At 45.0% G+C, this 26,296-nt stretch overlaps 2 protein-coding genes and 2 pseudogenes across 3 annotated transcripts; 3 read left to right on the forward strand and 1 right to left on the reverse strand.

The window, feature by feature from the left end:
• The first annotated feature begins 10,324 nt into the window (after positions 1-10,324).
• On the forward strand, positions 10,325-15,744 carry LOC136532487 (CBL-interacting protein kinase 1). Of its 2 annotated transcripts, XR_010778244.1 has the most exons (14): positions 10,325-10,845; positions 10,949-11,011; positions 13,113-13,184; positions 13,286-13,393; positions 13,556-13,636; positions 13,732-13,785; positions 13,873-13,998; positions 14,093-14,299; positions 14,399-14,500; positions 14,720-14,836; positions 14,928-14,999; positions 15,092-15,166; positions 15,231-15,331; positions 15,454-15,592. XR_010778244.1 is itself a non-coding variant. In XM_066525081.1 (13 exons), the coding sequence occupies exons 1-13, from the start codon at positions 10,654-10,656 to the stop codon at positions 15,574-15,576; spliced, it is 1,392 nt and encodes a 463-aa protein (XP_066381178.1). In that variant the 5' UTR covers positions 10,326-10,653; the 3' UTR covers positions 15,577-15,744. The 2 variants fall into 2 exon arrangements, 1 of the variants encoding a protein (XP_066381178.1); XM_066525081.1 differs by lacking the exon at positions 15,231-15,331 and having other exon boundaries at positions 10,326-10,845; positions 15,454-15,744.
• LOC136532489 (uncharacterized) lies at positions 11,035-13,106 on the forward strand (annotated as a pseudogene).
• A 129-nt stretch (positions 15,745-15,873) lies between the features above and the next one.
• On the reverse strand, positions 15,874-18,059 carry LOC136532488 (uncharacterized; annotated as a pseudogene).
• Positions 18,060-18,846: 787 nt separating this feature from the next.
• Positions 18,847-25,218, forward strand: LOC136532490 (uncharacterized). Its single transcript, XM_066525082.1, has 2 exons — positions 18,847-23,266; positions 23,573-25,218. The coding sequence occupies exons 1-2, from the start codon at positions 22,943-22,945 to the stop codon at positions 23,867-23,869; spliced, it is 621 nt and encodes a 206-aa protein (XP_066381179.1). The 5' UTR covers positions 18,847-22,942; the 3' UTR covers positions 23,870-25,218.
• The last annotated feature ends 1,078 nt before the right edge of the window (positions 25,219-26,296 follow it).

The following is a 26,296-nucleotide window of genomic DNA, read 5'->3' on the forward strand; positions in this document are numbered from 1 at the left end:
ATCCCAGGGTTCTTCCCATTGAAAACAACATAGCAAGAGCCCATTTCCTATGAGTGGAATTGAAGAAAATAGACATGAATTAGGAGTAGTAGTGGCAACAGTAGTATTAGTAGTAGGACAACAATAGTAGGACAACAATAGTAATAGTAGTAGTAGTACTAGTTAGTAGTAGTAGAAGTAGTACTAGCTAGCAGTAGTAGAAGTACAGGGAAGAGTAGTATGGAACAGGAGTAGTAGTAGTATGATAGGAAAGGATAGTTGGACAACAGCAGCAGTAGTAGAAGGAGAGGAGAGGAGAGGAGTAGTACAAGTAGTAGAGGAGTAGTAGAATGGTGAATTGGGCACGTCAAGATTCAAGAATTAGGTGAGATGATAGACTAACATGACAATCATTAATAGTAGAGGAGGAAAGAAAAGAAAACCCAATGACACTACAAGGCCAAAAACTTCTAGAGGAGACTAGTATGCAATGACACTCCATTCAAGATGAGCCAAATTCAAATTCAAATTTCAGAAAATACTTGACAGCAATAGATCACAAAAAGAGTAAAAGTAGAGGCCTCATAAACATGTCAATCATCATTTGATCATGAACTTGGAGCATAAAGACATCATAACAGGGAAGTACGAGAAGGTAATGTAGGGGCGGCTGGTAATGATGTCAATTCCTCACAAGTTCTTGATCATCAGCTCATATTCCAGATAATGTATGGAGTTGAACAATTTCATCATAAGCAAAAACAGAGGAGAGGAGAGGATAGGAGAGTTGGCCAAAAAATAGAGCAGCTGCTGCCAAACATAGAGTAGAGGAAAGCAACTAGTGCTTGCCAAATAAAATAGAGCAGCCGTTGCCTGTCTAAAAAATATAGCACCTACTGCTTGCCAAACATATAAGAGAGGAGATGAGAGTAGGAGTAGTACAAGTAGAGGAGAGGAGTAGTAGAAGTAGTAGGATAGAAGAGGAGAGGAGAGGAGTAGTAGAAGTAGTAGTAGAAGGATAGGAGAGGAGAGGAGAGAAGAGGAGAGTAGTAGTAGAAGTACTAGTAGTAGAGGAGAGGAGAGGAGTTGTAGAAGTAGTATTAGTAGAGGAGAGGAGAGAAGTAGAGTGAAGTGAGAAGAGGAGAGAGGAGGAGAGTAGGCCAAAAATGCATCAGCTACTGCCATATATAATCACAGAAACAACAGCATTTGTTGCAAAGGATATGAGAGCAAAGGAGAGGAAAAAACAGTAAGTTAACTAAGGATATAACACATAGTAATGCATAGTACCATGGATATAACACATAGGGATCAGGTCACACTTAACTAAAAATTCGGCACAAGGAAGCATTGTTGCACACACAAGCTAATTAATATTTAATACACAGATAGGTGACTAATGAGCTGAGACAACTTAAATGTCTGACTCAAAATTTTAATTTCATGACTGACTAAAAATAATTTGAACTAGACATCAGCATAGCAGTGACATGACTGGCTCAAAATTTTAATTTCATGATTGCAAGATACACATTCTTAGACCTGATAGTTTAGCAACCATTCAGAAATATTACCAATACTGCACAAGCACATACATTTAGTTGAGATAAAAAAAATTTGCAATAGGTATTTCTATTTTAGATATTGACCTTAAATGTACCCAAGATATTAACCACAGTAACATTCAGTTATCCACTAGTGTCAAAACAGATAATACATTTGAGGCAACAGCATGCAACAAGCTCATATTCATCCTCTCATTGTGATCTAACTATGAAAAAGAATGTTCTGTTCTAACTGTGATATATTCATCCACCACAAACATGCAAATAATCAACAAATTCATGCTATAATTCATCCACCACAAATTTATGTTATAATTCATCCACCACAAACATGCAAATAATAATCGACAAATAATTCATGCTATAATTCATCCTAAGGAGCAGCTCTGTTCTTCCTCAGTGTAGCAAGAATGGTGGACTAGGGGATGGGGCGTACATGCAGAAGACGCGGGGGAGCAAGGGGTGGCGGGCTCGGGGCAGGGGGCGCACGCCGACGTCGGATGCACAGCCACCGGGGCAGGGGGCGCGCGACGCCAGAGTGCATGGCCACTGGGGAAGGGGGCGTGCGCTCGCCAGGAAGGGAGGGAGCACATGACCGCCGGGAAGGGAGGGAGGGAGCGCGCGACCGCCGCCGCCACCGCTACCTGAAACCCTAGCCAAAGAGGATCTGATCGCCAGGGAGAGAGGAAGCGCCGCCGCTGCCTCAAACCCTAGCCAGCGGGGATGTCAGCCAGGGAGGGCCCGTCGAGGAGGGAGGGAGGAAGCGCGTGACCGTCACCGCCGTCGCCTCAAACCCTAGCCGGAGAGGATCTGACCGCTGGGGAGAGAGGAAGCGCCGCCGCCGCCTCAAACCCTAGCCAGTGGGGATGTCCACCAGGGAAGGAGGGAGGGAGCGCGCGACCGCCACCGCCGCTGCCTTAAACCCTAGCCAGCGGGGAGGGAGGGACATCGGGGAGGGAGCGCGTGACCACCGCCGCTGCCTCAAACCCTAGCTGACGGGGAGGGACCACTAGGGAGGGAGGGAGGGAGCGCGCGATCGGTGGCGTCAACAGCGGCGGTGGCGCCGCCATAAAATCTGGCAACCTGACGGTGTCCAAACAGAGAATGGTGCCTAGGACTTAGCCAATTTTCTAGCTCGCGCACCCCTTTCCTTATATAAGGGGACCGATTTGTAGGGGCGGTTGAAGTTATGAGCTGCCTCTACAAATCTAATTGTAGGGGCGGTTCCTGATCTAGCCGCCCCTAAAAATATTTAACAATTTTTTTATTGTTAATTCTGTATATTATATATTATAAAAATACAAAGTAAATTAATATAATATTTATTATTATTATATATATATGTACAAAATATATATATATTAACAATTTGCTGATATATATAATTCTAGATTTTCTTCTTTACAAAAAAATTAAAAACATATTTCAAAAATTGAAAATTTGAAATTCGAAACTTCGAATAGAATTTAAGGATGCTAAATGACCTCAAATAAAAATGTTATGAACATCAAAGTTGTCTAACTCATCAAGACATATAACTTTTAGTTTAGTCATCTTTTCATGTGACAAACTTTGAACAATTCAAATTTTGAATTTCAAATAACAACAACTTCAAACCAAATTTTGAAATACTAAATGATCTCAGCTGAAAAAGTCATGAATATAAAAGTTATTCAACTCATCAAGATCTACAACTTTTATTTTGGTCATTTCTTCATTTGACAAAGTGTTAGCAAACATTGTTCACAAATTGACATATCTATCATCTAGTTTCATAAACTATGTGTGAGATTCATGAATTTGTGACCAATGTTTGCTAATAATTTGTCAAATAAAGAATTGACCAAAATAAAAGTTATAGATCTTGATGAGTTCTATAACTTTTATATTGATGACTTTTTCAGCTGAGATCATTTAGTGTACCAAAATTTGGTTGCATGTTGTAGTTTTTTTAAATTGAAAATTTGAATTGTTCAAAATTTGTCACATGAAAAGATGACCAACATAAAATTGATAGAGCATGATTTTAGAAAAATTTAGGAAAAAACATAGCATTTGGAGTTAGTATGAGGGAGAAAGACTAGTTACAAATTTTAGCCACAGATTAAAAAGAGAAATCACACGTGTTCCCATAGCATTTGGTGTTAGTATGAGGGAGAAAGACTAGTTGCAAATTTTAGCCACAGATTAAAAAGAGAAATCATATACTAATTCCAAATGCGATGGTTTTTTTCCTAAAATTTTCTAAAATCATGCTCTATCATTTTAGTTTGGTCATCTTTGTCATGTGACAAAGTTTGGAGAATTTAAATTTTGAATTTCAAAAATTGACAACTTCAAACCATATTTTGATACCCAAAATGATTTCAGCTGAAAAAGTCATGAATATAAAAGTTGTAGAACTCATCAAGATCTACAACTTTTATTTTGGTCATTTCTTCATTTGACAAAGTGGTAGTCACACACATACATAAATATAGTCGCACACACATACATAAATATAGTCTCACAAACATACATAAATGAAGTCTCACAGATACACACACTTACACAAACACTCCATGTTAAAGAACTAGCTATCCCGTAACAACTTTCCCCTTGACACCTTTTCATTCCCATGGCTATATATCTTTGGGCAAATTCTTTTCCACAACACTAATCTTCTTAGGAAACTCTGTGAATAGCTGCATTTTAGTGTAGTTATTGTACTCATCAACATCGTCCACACCATCAACTCCAATAATATGCTGTTTCCCGGAGGCAACCACGTGTTGTCTTCTTCTTTGGGGGGAGGTTACTTTGTGGGTCAGGTAAATAGAAAACTTGTGCGACACGTAAAGCGAGCACCCAAGGGTCATCTTGGTAGCCTAGATTCTCAAGGTCCATGACTGTCAACCCAATCTCATTCATTTGGTGTTGTATGATCCAGCGGCATCGAAATAGGGTCACCATTATATTCATTCTATAGTCAAGTTCCCATATATCTTTAATGATGCGAAAGAATTGGATCTTTCGCCCCACTCCCTCGAGAGCTTCTATTTGAACGCCACTATTTTGGTTCGCACATGTACTATCCTTTGTGTGGGTATAGTATGTGTACCCATTGATCTCATACGCTTTTCAAGATGTCACTTGTCTCGATGGCCCCGTCGCCAACCTACTAATGGTAATATCATCTGTGGTTTCTTCAATTGGTATGTTTTGGTCCTTCAACCAAGTAGTTAATCGTTGCTTGTGCTGTTTCATAACCCACTCATCTATACAACCATTTCTCTCCTCACTAATGATAGCCAAGTGTTCATCAATGTGCTTGCATCAGTTCTGTACTCTTCAAGATACTATAATGTGCCTGACTCACTTCTTTATAATCATAGTCGATGAACACTTTTCTCCCATTGGTGCCCTTTCTAGCCAACCTACTGTTGTGACGAGAATCGGGTTTATCAATCCATCTCTGTACTTTTAGGTACTCTTGACAGCACTCGATGACTTCTTCAGTATTGTAACCCTCTATCATGGAGCCCTCTAGGTATGCTGGATTATGCACATATTGGCTTAGAACCAACATGAACCGCTCGTAGGACCACATTTCATGCAAGTAGCAAGGGCCTAGGGCCTCTATCTAATGAACTATGTGAATCATGAGATGTGGCATTATATCAAAAAAAAGCAGGAGGTAAACACATCTCTAGTTGGTTTTGGGTCTTCACCATGAAATCATGTAGGTCACTCAGCTCTTTCTTGCTAATCGTCTTCTGTGAGATCTTCGTAAAGAAGTAGCACATGCGGGCGATGGCCATTTTCAAGAACTCTAGCTTTTATAGCCCTGAGTGCAATGGGTAGGAACACTATTAGCATCACATGACAATCGTGAGCCTTGAAGTTTTTTATTGATAGGTCCTTCATCGACACTAGCCTCTTCACATTCGATGAAAACCTAGTTGGAACTTTGATCCCCCTAAGGAAAGTGCATATCGCCCTCCTCTCTTCAGGGGTCAGGTTGAAGCTAGCCATGGGCAGAGTGTATTTTCCATTACCCTTAGGTACCAGGTGAAGCTCTGCATCACATTTAGCTACACCATGTCTTTCTATGATTTCAGACCATCCTTTGTCTTACTTGTGTCCATCAAGGTAGCAATGAGACTCTCAAAGACATTCTTCTGTACGTGCATAGCATCAATGGCATGAGGGGCCTCCAAGTTCAGCCAATAAGGCAGATACTGAAAGAAGATTGACTATTTCTTGAAAGGTACGCCGGTGACAGGAGGTGTGCTTCTATCTTTTTTGTCCCATCCGGATTCTTCTTTCCGAGGACAACACATGTTTTTCACCATTTCAAACACGTGTTGCCCGTTTTTTCATCTCTCTGGAGGGGGTTCATTCTCCGACTTGTTGTTATAATATCTGAAGTATATCTTGCTATAGTATTTGTGATTTGTCTTTAAGAAGCGTCAGTACCTTAGGTAAGCTATCTTCTTGAATGCATCCAGGTACACCCATGTAGTACCATCCAAATAGACTAAGCATCTCGTCTTCTCTTTGATCTGTCCAGACAAAGCAAACAACACGGGGTAATCATTGGTAGTAACAAAGATCATGGCTCTACATATAAAGTCCTCCTTTTGGAACGCATCGTACATCGGCTCCCTATACCTCCATAGTCTCTCCATTTCTTGCATCAAATGCTCGAGGAACACATCTATAGCAATGCCTGCTTGTTTCAGACCCAAAATGAGAATAGTGAGGAGAAGGTACTTTCTCTTCTGACATAGCCACATTAGGATGTTATACATGGTCAAGATCACTGGCCACGTGATGTGGTCGTTGGTCCTCTCATTAAAGGGATTCATTCCATCGGTGCTCAAGCCAAACCATACATTCCTTGGGTCAGCGCTAAAATCTTTGTGCTTGTCATCAAAGCGTTGCCACTGAGTACCATCAGCCGGGTGTGCAATCACATCATCAACCACCTTGCGCTCATCATTCCACCATGTCATGAGTGCGGCTTCCTTAGGGTTTAGGAACATACGCCTCAAGCGGTCGACCACTAGCAAGTACCACATTACCAAGGCAAGAATTATTCTCTGCTTTGCATCGTTGCCTAATAGAGTGTCCTCTGGGGTTGAGAATCTTGTACCACCTTTTTCCCACCATTCTTCCTCTTGTCCCCTATGGGGGTGTGCAATCACATCTCGTAAAGGTCGTTGTTCTTGTATCGACTGGCCCCACACATGGGACGTTTGTCTAGTGAGTTGAATGTGTTGCCACGAAAAAGAATACTTTGGTTGGGGCATGCATGGATTTTTTCAACTACTATTGTTAATGGACTTATAACCTTCTTCGCTTGATATGTGTTGGCGGGAACTTAGTTTGGTTGTGGCAGCAACTATGACATGAGACGCAATAGATCATTGAAACTACAGTCTGACCAACCATACTTAGCCTTTATGATGAGTAGCTCAAGCACAAAATATAGCAATGTCCAGTGTGTCAGACAATCCTTTTCAACACCATACACAGTCTCCTTCGGTGCTTTACACCCTTTTCTAAAATATAGCACGCCCACTGTAAAGACGCCTCCATCACTGGCTGCTCCTAAGAAAATATTTCGTTGCTATAGACCTTTTCTATAGCAGTGAATGACACGGAACAAATTTGATGAAACCTGACCAGAAAAAGATCAAATGCACTTCTGAACCAGCAGATCCGTCCACCACATCGATTTGCTAGATTTTTCAATCCCGTTCGTAGAGATTGGCGGGGTCCCCAGTGCGTTATTTTAGAAGTGTAATACTACAGGATCTTGACGTGTAGTAGCCAGTAGGTCTCTTCAGTATATCCGGTTAGCATGGGGCCCCCAAATCATGGAAAAGGAATCTTCAACCGCAAAATAATTCGGAAAAGTACGTGTGCATGCAGTCGCCGTACACAACTCCATCAGCTTAACACCAAAGATAATGGAAGCTTCGCCAATGAGCAACGAGCAATGATCGGGCATATATGCAGCCCTAAGAAACACGTCACCGATACTTCGCCAACTACTTGTTCTCGCTTGCTTGGTGTTCACTGCTACATATGTGCTCATCAGTGCCCAATAGCTAGTGTAGCGGCCCATCTCATGGTCTGTAGGATCAACAGCAATTCATTTATGGCAGAATATATACGCATGGAGTGATTCATGGCATGCCCTCGTATGTTCTGTTCCCTGCCTCTGAAACGGGAAAGACACATATAGGATTTTATTTGTTCTCCACATCACAATTCACAACCACAAGTTTTGTTGGCTCTTGCTCCCACTCATCTTTTTTGCCCTCCCTCTCTACAATGGGTGGTCACCGATGTCCACATTGAGATATCAAACGCGCACCAGGAGTGGTAAAAAGCATGAGACCCATGAGGCGTTTCTGTCCATTAATTTTAATTCTTTGATTCCAACATGTCCCGATCGAGCAATTGCCTGCCAAAGGCGCACACTAACGAATCTAGCCCCTCAAGAGGAGGCCGGAGCAGCAAAAAGCTCCCCCGACGTGCAGTGCCAGTGGGGCCCTTTCATCAACTATTAAGGCCCCGTTCGTTTCTTTTATAATCCGTCTTTTTCAGTCTGTTTTTTTTAGCTAGAACAATATTTTTTTCTCACACCAAATCAGCCGGAACAGTATTTATGCTTGTTTTTTTAGCGAAGCGAACGGAGCCTAATACTATAATATAATCAAGTGGATTAGGACTCGTCGTTTAGTTAGTATTAGGAGACGAGTACGCTCGTGGGCGCTGACGATGATGCGTACGGGCAGAGAATGAATGGGTCGAGCGGAGGAAGCGCGATGGCAACTCCCGACCCCCCTCCTCCTCTAGGGGCTTGTTTCCTTAACTTATCAGTCGGTTTATCAGCTAGAATCTAATCAGCTTCAGCCGACTTTAATACTAGCCGAACGAGCCCTAGACTCCTGAAGCAAATTAAGCAAATGCGTGGTCAATCGAGCACCGATGACCCCACCGTCCCGTCCCGCAGCTACTTGACGCCATCCAGCTCGGCTTTGTTTATCCATTCACTGTACACACGCGCTGCATGCACGCAATCTTTTATTCCCTTTTTAAAATCCCTTCCCTTGTCCAGTTGTCTGTCCAGTCCAGTCCAAGGCCACGTTGGTTGTTCTTTTCATTCCACAACACAACACGCTCGTTTCCCAAACTGCCCCCGCGATGCGCTTTGACAGGCAGAGGGACGAGGCCTTTACGGTAATCTTTGCCGACCGACGGAAACCATGTGAGCCAGGTAGACGCTCCCCGCAGCGACGAGGGACCCCGCCCACGTCGGCGCCAGTATGGGCCTCCAGCCCTGGGCGGTTTTCTCCTACCGCCCGATGACGTAAAGCCCCGTTCCTCCGTATATACAGAGAACAGGGGGAAAGAAGAAAACTGCTAAGGTCACCCATGCTTTCAGCAACACAAGATAAACATATTTACTACTCCATCCGTTCCAAATTATAAGTCGCTTTAACTTTTGTAGGATAACAATTTTGCTATGATATATTCGTTTTGACTTTTTTTTTTGGTAAAATCGCTATACCCGAAAAGTCAAAAGCGACTTGTAATTTGGAATGGAGGAAGTAGTAGAGATCTTGTCACAAGAGAAACAGAAACACAAACCTATATGTTGCGAAAAGATCACTTAAGTTGTTAAGTATATATAAACTGCAAATAACAACCACAAAAACTCAAATTGGTATATTTTTTGTTTATGTTGTGTTGCATAGCGTGACCGTCATACATCAAAAATGAAGTATGCGTAAACATACTGCAAAGCTACCATGTGTTCTGTTGGTGCAACAATCAAGCATGTGAATTAACAACTTAGGATAAACACAGTAGACTTTTTTCGGAAAATAACAAAAAATAGCACAAGAGTTTAGGCTTACTTGTGATTATATTTGTAGAGAAAGACATTAAATAAGCTTCGAGTCCATAAAACCCTTACAAATCACATATTCTAGTGGCTACCACCACCAAAATAAAAAAGGTGATTGCGATGGGTTGTGGGGCAATTGCGATGCAACGGTAGCTTGTTGTGTGGTCAAGTTGTTCCTCTACATACGTTAGAGATGCTACTATGTTAGGCAATGAGACAGATTCCATTTTAGAGTGTCCGCAAGCAGGCAAAATAGTAAACTAAATTTGGTAATTTCACCCAAATGGTCCGAGTACTATTTGCACAAAATCGAACTCCTTTTGCAATCAAACAAAAAAAAATCGAACTATTGCCAAAACTTCAAACGAGTTAACGATGTTTGATTACCACATGGTTTTTCTTTGGCAAGCTGATCGACAGTCTTGTCTATGTGTTTGTTGGATGTTTTAATGAAACTCTTTGATATTGTGTTAGTATTGGCCGCGTCAAATGTGAAGGGGACTCTTGGGAAAAAGGATAAAGAAAATATGTATTTTAGACTTGGAGTACATATATTTGTGTCTATAGTTTATAGCCATTTGGCTAAGGTATCTGGCTATTTCTTTGACTACCTAGCAAAATAGAATTATCGTTTGATCATATCTTATTGGAAGTTTCACAGAAATTGTTTCATTTTATTGGCTATGAAGATAACTAACGCAATCAAACAGAAGCACAGTTCATGGCTTGACGGCTATTTATTTATTTGTGTTTTGTGGAGGTACGAAGCTGTGGTGGACATAGCAGCAGCAAGCCCGCGTGGATTTGTCCCATTTCCGTAATAATTAATAGTCGTCGACAGAAGCTTTTGCGTGTGCGTTTACCAGTTGCCCATCCGGTTACATTGCACGGAACCTCAGGCTGAGGCGACGGAGAGCAAGCAAGCGAAAGGCTCTGCCTGCAACACAAGAGACAAGAAGGGAAGAGGAGAAGGGTAGACGACGACTGAGGCTAGAAGAAGAGCAGGACGGAGCTATAAGTACCCCGCCCCTTCCACCCTCTCCCTCCACCTCCCTCCCTGCCTCATCCATCCGTCCGCCGTTCCTCAGCTGGCCGGTTCCATCCCAGAGAGCAGAGCGAGACCGGGAGAGACAGAGAGATTGACGGATCAGCAAGGTCGGCCACACGACCTCTCTCGGCAATCCGGCGCGCGTGCGTTTGTGAATGGTGAACGGCGAGCCGGCGGGGGCGGAGTGCACGCGGGCGTCGCTGCTGGGGAGGTATGAGATCGGGCGGACCCTCGGGGAAGGCAACTTCGGCAAGGTGAAGTACGCGCGCCACATCGGCACCGGCGGCCACTTCGCCATCAAGATCCTCGACCGCAGCAAGATCCTCTCCCTCCGCATCGACGACCAGGTACGCTGATGAAGCTGCTCGGACCGTTTCGAATTTCAATCCAGTCCGCCGGCCGTCGACCATCGTCCACTGACAGCTTCATTTCTGTTCCTGGCGTTGGCAGATTAGAAGGGAGATCGGGACGCTGAAGCTGCTCAAGCACCCAAATGTCGTCCGCTTGCACGAGGTGCGTGGCGTGTGCGTGTGCGTGTCACACCAAACCTCAACCTCCCCTTCTTCTTATCATTCATTCCCTGCCGTGGTTCATTTCTTGCTGGACGGATGCTTCTCCTCCTTCCAATTCCAGCTGGACTACCAATTCTTTGTCTGGACTCGTAGGATATCCGATCCCGTGGGCTGCCATGACGCTAGAAATGAATTAACTTGTAGTGCTCCGTAAGAGATTAGGCTACCAAGTTGTACTAACTTGCAAGTAACGGAACATGTGGCTTTTACTTGGAACCAAGATAAGGATTAGCGGTTTTGCTTGCGCGGAAGAAACAATTAATTCTCCTCTGCCAGTTCTCGTCGCTTGCTTCTCAATGCTGTTCACGCGGAAAACACCCGCGGGAGCTTTGACCGCCGGCCGGTCCTTCCAGCAGCGCCGCTCGGCATCTCGCCGGAGTTTAGTCCGGCCGCTAGCTCTGTTTTGGTTCCATAAGCCCCTCTGCCCCTGTCCGGTCACGGTGGGGGCATGAAGCGCTTTCGCCTCGCCACACCACCACCATAGAGGCCTGCGCCTGGTTATTCTGAGCTCTTTTCGGCTGTCATTATAAACCGACTTATAAGTTGATTTATCGGTCATGATATAGTATTTTTTTTCTCTAAACAAATCAGTCGAATAAATCAGCAGAAACGGCTTAAAGAGGAGCCAAACAGGTCCCAGACCTCTTGGCCTCTCGGGGGTTCCAAAGCAAAAGAGAAGACTCACGGGCTCCTTGAATGAAAACTCAACAAAAAAAAAAATTGCAAGAAAACGATGCGATTTGCCCAGATTTTTTTTGTGAAATTGATTGTGGATTTGTGGTAGTAATAAATAACAAGAAAAAAAGTTTGCAGTGTTCAAGCGAGACATTTCAAGCCTCACAGTTTGTTGAGTTTTTGTGGTGAAAACCATGTGCATTTCAAGCGAGACATTTCAAGCCTCACAGTTTGCAGTGTTCCGAGTCCGAAGTGTTCACATCGAAAGCGTCAGGTACGTCTCGTCTCGTCTCTACTGAACCCGAGCCGAGCCGGCCGAATTAATGGTTTCCGCTACCCACAGTAGCCACCAAGGGCTGGGCCCACCGGGCGGTACGCAAAGCCGGCTTGTTTGGTCGTATCATGACTTATCCGCCAATAAATACTATTTTTTTTCTCACATGTCATCAATACTTTTAACCATGATTTATAACTCCCAAGAAAAAAGGGCAATTATGCCTCTTGTGGGCTACCCGTCGGGCCATGTGGCTAAGGCTACATGTGGCCGGCTCCCTGGTGGGCCCGCCACGTCGGCCTCACACGGTCCCGTACATCTGGCCAGGCGGGTACTGTGTTAAGCATTCCTCGTGAGCTGGGTGCACCATGTCACGGCCACACCGCGTGGGCCTGCTCGCAACACTTGTCATGCGGGCCCCGCACACGTGTTCCACGGCCCCTTGGCTCATCCATCCCCGGCCCGCGGTCACCAACTCTGTGTGCCTTCCTGTGATCGGTCTCTGGGCTCCGGAGCAGTCATTGTTGGCTTGCAGCAACCAATCTCACCGATCCGGATCACAGAGACGACAGAACCGCGGAACAGTTTGGGGATTGATGATTTGGAGGAGCAGGCTCAACAACTTCCCTCACCTAAGGAAGCCTTTCAGCCTGTTCGCTTGGTCGTAAAAGGTCGTAAATTTCTAGCCACAACAGTATTTTTCTCTCACACCAAACCAGCCAGTAGTAATAATCCACGATTATATCACCACCAGCTGAACATGCTGTTTTTCCCTACAAAACACTGGCATCGAGTACGCCTAGTACTAGAATCAAAGAACCCTTGAGCATTCAGGATAATAATTGTGATGAGGACCAAACTGAGCCGGGGAAAGATGCAGGGAAACAAGCTAAATTTGTCTGCCTGCAGCAATCGTTTACATCCCGTCCTGCAAAGCCATTGTTCTACCCTTATCTCATTCAGGCCGTAGTTGCTGAAAATATCCAACGCCCTGGGATGTTAAGACGGAATAACAATGATTAAGTGACCTGTGTGGAACTGGAAGCAAAAAAAAGGGTCGGTGACTGATATTGTGATCAATTTCTCTCTGCAGGTTGCTGCTAGTAAAACAAAGATTTACATGGTGCTTGAGTTTGTTAACGGAGGCGAGCTCTTCGACAGGATTGTAAGCCACCAAAACTACATCATCAATACTGTTTGTTTGCATGTAAAACTAGCGCCTCATCTTTTTAACACTCGTTTCTGCTCCCATTGTAACTATCAAAGGCTATAAAGGGAAAACTGTCTGAACACGAGGGCAGGAGGCTTTTCCAGCAGCTAATTGATGGTGTCAGCTACTGCCATGATAAAGGTGTCTACCACAGAGACCTTAAGGTATTCACATAATTGTTAATCTGTCGTTACATCCGGTTGTAGATGCTAGAATTGCTTATCAGTTGCTTCTCTTGCATTCATATACTACTTTTCAGCGTGGAACTCAAGTAGGGCTTTGATTCTTCTGTGACAGCAATTTTCTTCTTTATTCTACTATTACAGCCAGAGAATGTTCTTGTTGATAGGAAAGGAAACATCAAGATCTCTGACTTCGGCCTTAGTGCTCTACCTCAACATCTCGGGGTACGATGATATGATTTGATCAGCTTTGTGCTGTATATATAATTATTCCTCTGTATGCGTAATTTAACAAACAGCATGCACTTCACAACTTTCAGAATGATGGACTTCTGCACACAACATGTGGCAGCCCCAATTACATAGCTCCTGAGGTAAAAACCGACAACAGAAAGTAGTACGAAATAAGCAAGTTCTTTCATTTCTCCTCTAGGTGCTAATTGTGTGATAAATTCATGCAGGTTTTGCAAAACAGAGGTTACGATGGCTCCTTGTCAGATATCTGGTCTTGTGGAGTAATTCTTTATGTGATGCTTGTTGGTTACCTTCCCTTCGATGACAGGAATCTTGTTGTTCTTTATCAGAAGGTTGGTATTAGTACAAAATAAGCTCTGAAATTTTGCAATCTACAGAAGTTGAGAGACCATCTTGACAGTACCAAATTGCTCTGTTGGTATATAGATTTTCAAGGGAGACTGTCAGATCCCAAAGTGGCTCTCACCTGCCGCACAGGACCTTCTTAAAAGGATCCTTGAACCAAATCCGATGAAGAGGATCAACATCACAGGGATCAGAGAGCATGAGTGGTTCAAGAAGGACTATGTACCTGCTGTTCCATACGATGATGATGAAGAGGTCCTTCCCGGTTCAGTTCTCTCAATAAAAGAGGTATATAAAGTTTTGAGAGGACATAGGAATAGGATAAACTACTCAATTCTTTTGGTTTCATATTGATTAAAACTGACTGTTGATTTCTTGTTCCTGAAGCAAATTGATGAACCAGCACAGGAAAAGTGTACTCATATCAATGCTTTTCAGTTGATCGGAATGGCTTCTTCCCTTGATCTTTCTGGTTTATTCGAGGAAGAGGTTTGTGTTTATACATTATTGATTCCCTATATTTGTACAGTTCAATTAACAGCACAACGTTAGTATAGTCCATGCTTTTCTCTCTATAAACTGCACATAGCTCAGTCAGCACTATCCCCATGAGCCTATCTGGATACCTGCACATTGAGAGTTGAATGTTGATAAAAAAGTCAGACATGAAAATCTACCTCACTTTTATGGTTCGTGGATTCATTGCAGGATGCAGCTCAAAGAAAGATTCGGTTCACTTCAACGCATCCACCCAAGGATTTATTTGACAAGATCGAGAGCGTTGTGATGGAGATGGGATTCGAAGTCAATAGGGGGTCAAGCAAGGTAGATAAGCATATATTATAATCACTATAGCATAATTTTATATAAATTGATAGGATAGCTGAACTGAACTAAAAATCATGCTGTTTTGCAGCTCAAAGTCTTGAAGAATAGCAAATGTTCCAAGAATTCCAGGAATCCGTCATCATTTTTGGTGTGCACCGAGGTAAAATGACACAGGACACCTTCCTTTTATTCAATTCAATGCAGAAAAGAATATATATCAGTTGGTCTTACAGTACAATTCTGATCTTTCAGGTGTTTGAGCTTGGGCCATCATTATATGTTGTAGAACTTAGGAAATCCCATGGGGACTCCACATTGTATAGACAGGTAACAATGCACTCCAAATATTACATTCTTTTTGCCAGTTAAATTATTGCAGATGTATATGCAGTGCTACGAAGGGCGGGCTTGGTGCAAGCGGTAGAGTCTTACCGCCTGTGACCGGAAGGTCCCGGGTTCGAGTCGCGGTCTCCTCGCATTGCACAGGCGAGGGTAAGGCTTGCCACTGACACCTTTCCCCAGACCCCGCACAGAGCGGGAGCTCTCTGCACTGGGTATGCCCTTTATATGCGGTGCTACATCTAAAAGTGCAATTCTGTTGAAATGTACCACAGCTGTGCGAGAGGCTCTCGGATGAGCTAGGGGCCTGCAAGACACAGCAGATTATGAGGACTGAATCACTGAGTGACGATCTTTCGAGCCTCGATGGCGAAGCCTTCCCTCTATCTGGGTTCTGATCATTGCTTCCCTATGTGGTTTTGGGCAGAGGGGATGAGGAACATGCTCGTTCCTGATGCAATTCTAGATTAGGATCATGAATATAGTGTACAAAGCGAGCGGTGTAAATTAGCCACCAAGTTGAATATATATAATATATAAGAAATGATATGTTGCATACTTTCTAATCCTCGGATTCTCATTCTGATCCATAACTAAGTATTGCTAGATCAATTGTTCGTTTGAAGGTTACATCCAAATCAGAAGAATTGTCCTGGAGACCGTAAGCTGGGGAGCAAAGTTCATACAGATAATGCACTTCAGTTTGTAGACATTTCAAACTGACAGTATAAACACTAAACAGATAGCAGACCTCGACATCATACACCCTGAATCCATTACATTGTTTGGATGCCTATGTATTCACCTCAATCCAGTTTAAATTCCACACCAACCACTCCAACACACATGGATTAAGGTAGATACATGAGCATCCAAACAAAGGCTAAGTAAAAGCACACAGCAACCGTATGGATATTGAGATGACCTCATGGAGGATTTGGAATTTATAAAGTAGCAAATAACATACTGAATCAAGTTTCAAACACCCTGAATCCATTACATTGTTCACTGCAAATAGCGTCATACAAAGTCATGCACAAAGTGCAGACCAAGCTATTAAGAGACGATACATCAAACATCATACATGTAACTGCAAATAGCATCATACATTGGTATGCACAAAGTGCAAACCAAGCTGTAATGTAAGAGACGATAAAACTAACTATTCAACAAGAACTGGTCTGAAATTCAATTCTGGGGCACGCAAGTAGCATAAATACCCCCACCTGAAATCACTGGCCAAGAAGTTTGGGAAGTTCAGATAAAGTATAGAACAAAACACCTCACAACAGCATCACTTCATCAGTTTGGCAGCATCAAGCTCGATCATCGTTGAAGAGTTGCAGCGTCCGCGGCCTCTTGGTACTCGGCTTCTTGGTACGCGGCATCTTGGTACTGGAACTTGCCTTGGCGCTTGGGAACAGCTGCAGCGTCTGCGGTGTCGGCGGGCTGGCCCTGGCTGCTTCTGCAGCAGCCATCGTCACCTCCTTCATGTCGAAGGAGTTAAGCGCCACCTCCTTCACGTTGAAGGAGTTAAGCGCCCGATGTGGGGTGGGCTCAGCCTGGACAGCCTCTGCCTCATTCTCGGCAGCGTTGTCATTGAGGTCATTCTCAACCGCATTCTCATTGAGGTCGAAAAGCGGCTTTGATTGAGACGACGGGGGCGTTTGCTGGGCCTCGGCGAGAGCCATCGGCACAACACTGCCCCCCGTGCCGATGGTTAGCGTGGCCAGCGATGGCATCGCGTTGCGCCGCACTAGCAGCACCTTCCCCACGTTCGCCTCACCCTCATTGCCTTCTTCTTCAGACGCTGCTAGGTCATTCTCGAGGGACTGCGGCACGACCCAGGAAGGATCTTCCTTCTTACCGAGGTTGTAGGCCACTTTAAGAGCGTCATTCGCCCTCTTCCGAGCCTCCTGCGCCTCCCGGGCCAGCCGCTCCGCGGCTGCGCGCGCCGCGGTCGCGTGCCGCTGCAGCAGCGCCAGCGCTATGCGCGACCCCAGGACGAGGACCCTCGCGCCGCGCTCGTCGAGTGGCTGCCTGCAGGGCGGCGCGTAGGTGAAGGGCCTTCCGTTCTGGGCCTGCGGTGCAGGGAGGGCAGACGAAGACGCCGTCGGCGGGGGGCTCAGGGGTAGTAGAGGCACGGGAGGTGCGCGACGGCCTTCGCGGCAAACCTGACAGGTGACAGTTGGGGCTGGAGGGGCCATGAGCGTGTCGCCATCGTCGTAGTTGCACGACGGCGAGGTGACGAGGAAGATGCAGCGGCAGCAGTACAACGAGCGGTGGGAGAGGAGGATACAGGAGCTGCAGAGGCGGCAGTGCACGCCACGGCGTAGCACGTGGTGCAGAGGCCAGGTATCCGGATCGGAGGCGCAGCCGTCGCCGTCACAGCCGTGGAGCTCCCCGAATGGAATTGGAAACAACCTGGGCGGGGGATTCATCGGTGGCGCTGGGCCGAAAGAAGAAGGGCCGGTGTTAGTCGATTAGGGTTTCCCGAGAAAGGGGTTGACCCCAATATTTCACAAATCTGAAAAATCTCAACCCAAACTAATAATGTAAAATTTCCATAGATAGAGAATACCTGTAACAATATTTTTCCCCTTCTCTTGAGCCATTAGAAATTTCTAAATAGCAGGCCACAACTCGTCGGTGATGGAGATCTACCTACACAGCGGCGGCGGTGGAGCAACGGGTACGAGGTACATCAAGATCGGAACTCCTGTGATAGTTTCCATCTCAGAGCTTATAATCATATAGAGGATTTCTTTATGGCGATGCGCCGAGAGTTAGGTGTATCGTCGATGAATGGGAAAGCAGAATGTTTATGGTAGGACGCTAGCATTGGTTGTCTTATAGCCTCTGGGAGGTGGCGGCGTGGGTAGGCCGGGGGTGGGTGGAAAGGGGATTGCGGCGGCTAGGGTTTGAAGAGAAGGTTGGTAGAATTATAATAATATATAATAATAATAATAATAATAATATAATATATATAATAATAATAATAATAATAATATATAATAATAATAATAATTTCCCAACAATATTATGGTTTTATTCCTTGAATCATATGTTTGTGAAACCAGAGGTTAATAAATATCTATGCTATTCTTCACAATAGTCCACATTTTGTTCCTACTAGAATAACAACTAACAATGTATTTATCCTGACACTACTACAACAACATTTCAAGAGACAACCCTTTATTTTCAGAGGCAAGCAAAATATGTTCTGATCTCCTAAAATGCTTCACGATTTTTAGAGGCGGTTGACCCATTTACAGTGATAGACGAATAAGCTATCATCTTCAAAAATCAATTAACAGAGGTGAACCTCTTATGATGTTCGCCACTAAAAACGAGGACCATTTTTAGAGGTGTACCCCTTAAAAGACACTCATCTAGAAATTGAGGCCCAAGTCCATTTAACCTCTCTCCAACCCTAGAAACTAACACCTCCCAATCTCAATCTGAGCCGCCAACCACTCCTCCCCATTGAGCACCCCCTCCCTCCCTTGGTCTCTCCTTCTCACCGAGCGACACATGTTTCCCTCTATCCCTCCCACAGTCTCTCATTCCCACTGGTGCCTTCCTCTCCTCGATCTCTGTTCGGTGCTTCACCCTCCCTCAGGTCTTTCCTTCTCACCAATCATACCTTTCACTTCGCATATCTCACATGTCAATGGTCTGTGGCGTGACTTTGGTGGCTAGTAGATCTGCCCCCTCTAATCAACAGTTGTGCGTGGCCCTTGCCCTTCAAGCGATGATGTCGTGCGACCCCTATCGCTAATAATGACACAAAGGACCCCTGCCTACTTCATAGTGCTCCCACCTTGGCGCCTTTCTCAATGTCATCCATGGTAGTTGATTTGGTCAATGGTGCTCATGGGACTTGGAAGATAATGGAAATGGTTGGGCTCACTCTAGGCAGTGATCCATGTGTTTATTTGCTAGATCTATGCAGGGGCGGTGTGGTACGGTTGTTCATCAACATGGTGCAATTTTGTGTTGGTAGGCTCACCTGACTTCTTCGCACCCTGATGTCTATGAATCTCGATGAGGAGCACTACAAAAGTCATCTTTGCAAGGTCAACAACTCTACCGATGACTTTCATCAGCATACCTATGTGCCAAGGTGTCGGGGACCAAATACTGGGGTACCAAAAGAGGAGGAGCTAATAACCATCAAACGTTGATGCTTCTGAATAGGCAAGAACACGACTACACCTCTTATCCAAACGACCGAAGGTTAGCTCCATCATGTCCAACCCCCAAAGGTTGGTTCCGCCTCACCCGATGTCTGAGGGCAGACTCTGCCTCACCCGACCCCCTGGGGGCAGACTCCGCCTCGCCCGACGTTCGGGGGCTAGCTCCGCCTCGCCCGACGTCCGGGGTCTGGCTTCGCCTCGCCCGATGTCCGGGGGCTAGCTCCACCTCGCCCCACGTCCGGGGCTTGCTCCGCCTCACCTGACGTTCAGGGGTAGGCTCCGCCTCATTCGACGTCCAGGGGCTGGCTTTGCCTCGCCCGACGTCTACGCGCCGCTCCTTCATAACCACGCGCGTAGATAAGGCAGGGCATTCAAGTCAACCGCAATACCGAGGACCATACCCTGCATGCCTGTAGGAAAGTACCATTAGGATATGACAAGATGAGCGCTTTAAGGCCCTTCTAGGCATGTCAGAGCCCAAACAGTGTTGTAGGCGCCGACATTTGTTTTACAGTGTTGTGGGCGTCGCCATTGGCCCTCAGGCGTAGATCCTGATGGAACCATACGACAACCACTATGGTCCAAGAGGAGACTCACATCCTCTACAGTGATGGACGTGCAGTCACTGCGTCGTCCGTTCCCCGTGGGGTTGTGGATCGACACCTCGGTCCGTCGCGCCGCCCATCGGGGTGAGATGGGACATGACCACCTGTTGATCAAGTTAGAGCATGGCATCATCAACGGATAGACGCCCAACATGGAGCTATCCCTAGCGCCGTCTGCCGTATCAGCATGGCTGGCTCAGAGGAAAAGGAAGACCTGACACCTTCAAAGGACCTTGTTTGCCTCTAGTTTTTTTCTTTCTCCCATCTGTAATCCCTGCTTCCCCTTAGTCTATAAAAGGGAAGGCAGGGCACCCCACTAAGGGGATCGATCAATAGAACACACCACGCATCATATAACATACAGTTGAGCAGCAATCGAGCTCTTAGCGTCCTTTCAACCTTTCCATCAGAGACTTAGGACCTGTCCCTCTCACCCATTTGTACCCCCTACTATGAACTTTTCAGTGCAAATAACACGAGCAGCAACCATGAACTAGACGTAGGGACATTTCGCCCGAACCACTATAAACCTTGTGTCTTTTTAGCACACCATCTGGGCCAGATGCACAATAATACAAATTTACTCATTGGTGTTTACTCGAAACACCGACAGTTGGCGCGCTAGGTAGGGGACCTTTGTGCGTTCCAACATTAACATCAGGCCATGGATGGCTAGCCATGGAATCAGCTAGGTCCCGGGCACACACATGCATTTTGGTGACCTGGACATCATCGTCACGGTGGGAGAAGAGTTGGCATTGGCTCACGCCACCATCCAACGTCTCCCCTCCATCAGCCTCAACTACGGGAGGTTTGAGTGCCAGCTCGACGTCTTCCTAGGACCCTAGCCGTCTAGGGAGGACCCATGCCGCCTCACCCTCTCTCTAGAACACCCCACATGGAGCGCTCCGACAGTGCTTTTGTTCAGTCTCCGCAACGCCGTGACGACCGTTGGCCACCTTGTGGCCCAGCGCATGACCCCGTCCCCCGTGGACAATGAGTTTGTGGGGGTGATCGAACACATTGTAAAATCTCTCCATGATCTCCTCGCAGAGGAGCCGGGGTTGCCCTCTGGCTCTGACTCCAGCAGGGGGAGCCATCACCCCTCTCGGGAATGCTTCATGACGGGTACACCCAAGGGACACGTCCAAGGGACACATCAAAAGCGTCTCCGAGGAGGAGGCTACCTTGGTGCACAACCTCGGCGACGAGGCCGAGGGGGAGACAGCGGCCCTACCTCGCATGAGGGTGTAGCAGCTAAAAGCCCAACACCGGGAGATCGAGGAAGCGTGACTCCAGCTTGAGCAGGAATGCGCAGAGCTCGATCGGGAGATCGAACGCCACGAAGACGGTGGGCGCGCGCGCCATGGCCCGCGACGTAAACCAGAGGATCATCACCGATGATGAAGCCCTCTGATGAGACCATGGCTCGTCAAGTTATTCAGTTTGGTTCATTTTCTTTTGATGCGAAGCAAAATGTGATGAAGGCTGGAAATATGGATTTTACTGCTACTATGCCAAACTCGATTATATTTCGTGGATCTAATTTATCCAAAGAAAAGGAATTATGCCAATTTAAGAAGCCACCAAATATATGAAGCAAGTTGATGATTGGCTCCAATTTTATTGACGTGAGTTGCTAGTGGCTTTGTTTGATTAGGAAGGCTAAATAAGGTGATTAGCAATGTAGCCGCATTATTTCAGTATATTTCCTTTTAGATGAAGTCATAGCTAGCATGTCAAGTTTGCTTCCTTTTATAATTTTGGTTCAGGTCACCTGTGTGTCGAAGTCATGTGTACGAGTCATAGTTGGAGTTAATTAGATGGTCATGGTGCCTGCGTGCACTTGTTTGAGCCGAACCTGGTTCTGGCCTCGTGGAGTCTAGAGTGCCTGCGTGCACATTAATAAAAGGCCAAGGTCGGCATGTAAGAAAGGTGAGATTGGATTTTATTCGTGGAGTTATTCCCCGTCGAGCCGCCGCTCGTGAAACCCTATAGGTTTATCGTTCCGGATCCCTGCGAGGATTTGTGTTGGTGTGTGCCCGAGGATTGATCCTTGGACTCGTGCTAGAATTGATTCAATTCCCCATCTTCTGATCATGGTTCATCGTGGCCGTGGGTGGAAGGATTATCTAGGGTTTGGTTTGCATATACTGCTATAAGCTGATCCCTTTTATCTATGGCTGATACTACTTGAGATCCATTAATCAAGATAGTTATTTGGTGGTGTCGATACATACATCTATCGAGTTTGGCTTGTTTGCATCTATTGTTTCCGTGAGATTAATTTGTCAATTCTGTGACCTGCTGTCTGCCACTATTAGTGGAATTTTTGTCTCAGAATATTACCTGCTGCTGCTAGAGGCTACTTGATCTTTGGAAATATACGTGTTATACCCGCATTGCTACTCTAGGACATTGTCGCCTCATATCATTTTCCTTTCGGTGATAAATTTGTTTTTAAACTGCAGACAGTTTAGTCAAGCTAGTGCATAATTTATTGGATATAAATTCAGCTTGTCATCCAAGAAATAATTCAGAGAACAAAATTAAGATTATATTAAGTCTTGGTATTTAAGCACTGTGAAAGAATGGGCTTATTATTGGGCATCGTAGGCGTGTCCTCATCAGTTGGTATCAGCTTTTGGGTTGCTCACGGTGCATTTGGATTTTCTTTTTCAATGTCTGATTTGAAATTGGTCAAGGAAGTTAAATCTTTGCCTAAGCTATCTCTAGCATCTAGTCACCTAGAGTATTTTGATTGGGAAGAAAGTCAGGAGGATTTCTTCCGGGGTCGTCCACTCCAATAGTCAAATATATATTATGCAGAAAAGACTTTAGCTAACGATGTTTTTTATTGGTGGATTGACTATGACAAAGAATTTCTTTGTTGGACATGGAGCGATATAAAGGTTGTGCTACAACGCCTATTTCTTTCTCCATTTTGGTCAAGGAAAATGGTAGCTGAAGTGTATGGTTTCAAATTTCTAACCACCAAGTCAATTGATAGTTCTAAGCAACTGAAGAAAGCAGATTCTCAGTTGTTGCAGAAGGCTGCAGTGCCCGAACCGACAGTTATGCATGGGAGTGCTGATCTTTCTTCTACATTGGGGCTGTCTCCTAGTGCTTCTTCTTGTGATACTCAGTCTGAGCATAAAATTAATGATACAGATGATGGATTATCTATGATGGCAAGTAATATACATAGTGATGGTACTGTTGCTACTGTGAAGGGGCAACGCTCCAGCATATTTAAGTCGGAATGCACAGTTAAGGATAAGGTATGCAACCTAATTATTGACAGTGGTAGTTTCACTAATGTCATTAGCTCAGATGTTGTTCATGCTTTGTCTTTATCTATGTGGAGGCTTCCAACGCCGCATTATATGCAATGGATGAATCAAAGTTGTACACTGAAAATTACTCATAAGGCTAGAGTTAAATTTTTAGTTGGAACATATATTGATACTATGGATTGTGATGTTGCACCATTGACTACATGTCACTTATTGTTGGATTGACCATGGCAATTTGATCTTGATGCTACTCATGGTTGTCATTCTAATAATTATTCGTTTGTGCACAAGGGAGTTAATCATGTGTTCAAACCAATTCCTGAGAGTGCTATTAAGGCTGAGGTATTTGCTACTTTGAAAATGAAGAAAAAGGTTGCTGAAATTACCCCAAAGCCGAGGACGGCTTTGCTTCAAGAGGGAGAGAATACTTTGAACACTTCAGCGAAGGGAACTGCAAATAAATTTTCTGAAATTATAATAAAGCTGATGGTGGCTTTAGCTCTAGAGGGAGAAAATGATATAGTTTCTGAAGCAACTTGTAACGGGTCTGAAATTGCAAAAGCAGCTCTAAATACATCTTCTATGTAGTTTGGGGAGCATGATGTGGTTGTTGCTTCAACTAATAATGAATCATTCAATGAAATCTCAAGGCCACGAACTGTTTTATTTGATGGTCCTAATGATGCGACTACTGTTGCTTTAGTAACTACTAGTAATGGTGGTCAAGATGTTTCAGTTATGACTCGTAATGACAGTCAAGATGTTTCAGTTATGACTCCTGATTTTTCTGAAATTAACTGCAAGATGGAGATATCACTTGAGGATACACCAAAGCCGAGGGCGGCTTTGTTTCAAGAAGGGAACAATGATGAACACATGGCTTCTCAAAATGTATTTGATGCACAAGATACACATAAGAATATATCAAAGCCGAGGACGGCTTTGTTTCAAGGGAGAGAGGATGATGAGACCATGGCTCGTCAAGTTATTTAGTTTTGTTCATTTTCTTTTGATGCGAAGCAAAATGTGATGAAGGCTAGAAATATAGATTTTACTGCTACTATGCCAAACTTGATTATATTTCATGGAGCTAATTTATCCAAAGAAAAGAAATTATGCCAATTTAAGAAGCCACCGGATATATGAAGCAAGTTGATGAAGGCTCCAATTTTATTGACGTGAGTTGCTAGTGGCTTTGTTTGATTAGGAAGGCTAAATATGGTGATTAGCAATGTAGCCGCATTATTTTAGTATATTTCCTTTGAGACGAAGTCGTAGCTAGCATGTCAAGTTTGCTTCCTTTTATGATTTTGGTTCAGGTCACCTATGTGTCGGAGTCATGTGTATGAGTCATAGTTGGAGTCAATTAGATGGTCATGGTGCCTGCGTGCACTTGTTTGAGCTGAACCTGGTTCTGGCCTTGTGGAGTCCAGAGTGCCTGCATGCACATTAATAAAAGGCCAGGGTCGGCATGTAAGAAAGGTGAGATTGGATTTTATTCGTGGAGTTATTCCCCGTTGAGCCGCCGCTTGTGAAACCCTAGAGGTTTACCATTTCGAAACCCTATGAGGTTTGTGTTGGTGTGTGCCCAAGGATTGATCCTTGGACTCGTGCTGGAATTGATTCAATTCCCCATCTTCTGATCATAGTTCGTCGTGGCCACGGGTGGAAGGATTATCCTAGGGTTTAGTTTACATATACTGCTATAAGCTGATCCCTTTTATCTATGGCTGATACTACTTGAGATCCATTAATCGAGATAGTTATTTGGTGGTGTCAATACATACATCTATCGAGTTTGGCTTGTTTGCATCTATTGTTTCCGTGAGATTAATTTGTCTACTCTATGACCTGCTGTCTGCCACTGTTAGTGGAATTTTTGTCTCGGAATATTACCTGCTGCTGCTAGAGGCTACTTGATCTTTGGAAATATACGTGTTATACCCACATTGCTACTCTGGGACATTATCACCTCATATCATTTTCCTTTCGGTGATAAATTTGGTTTTAAATTGCGGACAGTTCAGTCAAGCTAGTGCATAATTTATTGGATATAAATTTAGCTTGTCATCCAAGAAATAATTCAGAGAACAAAATTAAGATTATATTAAGTCTTTGTATTTAAGCACCATGAAAGATTGGGATTATTATTGGGCATCGTAGGCGTGTCCTCATCACCCTCCCTCACTTTGCCCGAACAAGCCAGAACATCATCACTGCAGCGGCCCTGCTCCATGGCCTTCTAAAGGGCACGACGCCTGAGGATCGTCGGGCCCACTACGAGATTCGCAAGCTGCTCGAGCATGCGGTGGCACAGCAAGCCAAAAGCTCGTTGTCTCAGCGATGCGGGATCGACACCAGCCAGCATATGCCCTCGGAGCACCTCAGTAGGGACACGTCGGTCCACCAGGAGCCACAAGGAAGCGTGTAGCGCACCACAGTCCCGGTGCATCAGCGTCTCGGCCGTGACCGTGATGCACGCAACACCCTCGATGCCCGTAGACGCGTTTATGACGACCCAAGAGAGGGAGCCAGACATGGCTATCACCCTCACTGTGGTGGATGCTACAACAGTGGCGAGGACCGAAGCCTGAGCCCCAGCCTGCCGAGACCTCAGGCCTTTAGCCAACACATCCTCAATGCTGCCTTCCCACCAAGGTACTGACCACCAACCAATATCTTGAAGTACTCTAGGGAAACAAACCTCGGACTATGGCTCAAAGACTACCGGCTTGCCTGCCAAGCCGGTGGTGCGGATAATGACGACTTCATTATCCGCAAACTTCCACTATTCTTAGCCGATTCAACACGAGCATGGTTGGAACACCTGTCGTCCAACGGAATCCAGAGTTGGGCGGATCTAAAGGAGATCTTTGTGGAGAATTTACAGGGCACATACAAGTGCCCTGGGAACCAATGGGACCTCAAGAACTACTGACAAAAGGCCAGTGAAACCCTCTGTGGGTACATTCCGTGCGTCACTTGAGCCATCGAGGCAAGTGACGCTAACTCAAC

Source organism: Miscanthus floridulus, unplaced genomic scaffold, assembly GCF_019320115.1.
Source record: "Miscanthus floridulus cultivar M001 unplaced genomic scaffold, ASM1932011v1 fs_636_3_4, whole genome shotgun sequence".
In the NCBI taxonomy this organism is placed as follows: domain Eukaryota; kingdom Viridiplantae; phylum Streptophyta; class Magnoliopsida; order Poales; family Poaceae; genus Miscanthus; species Miscanthus floridulus.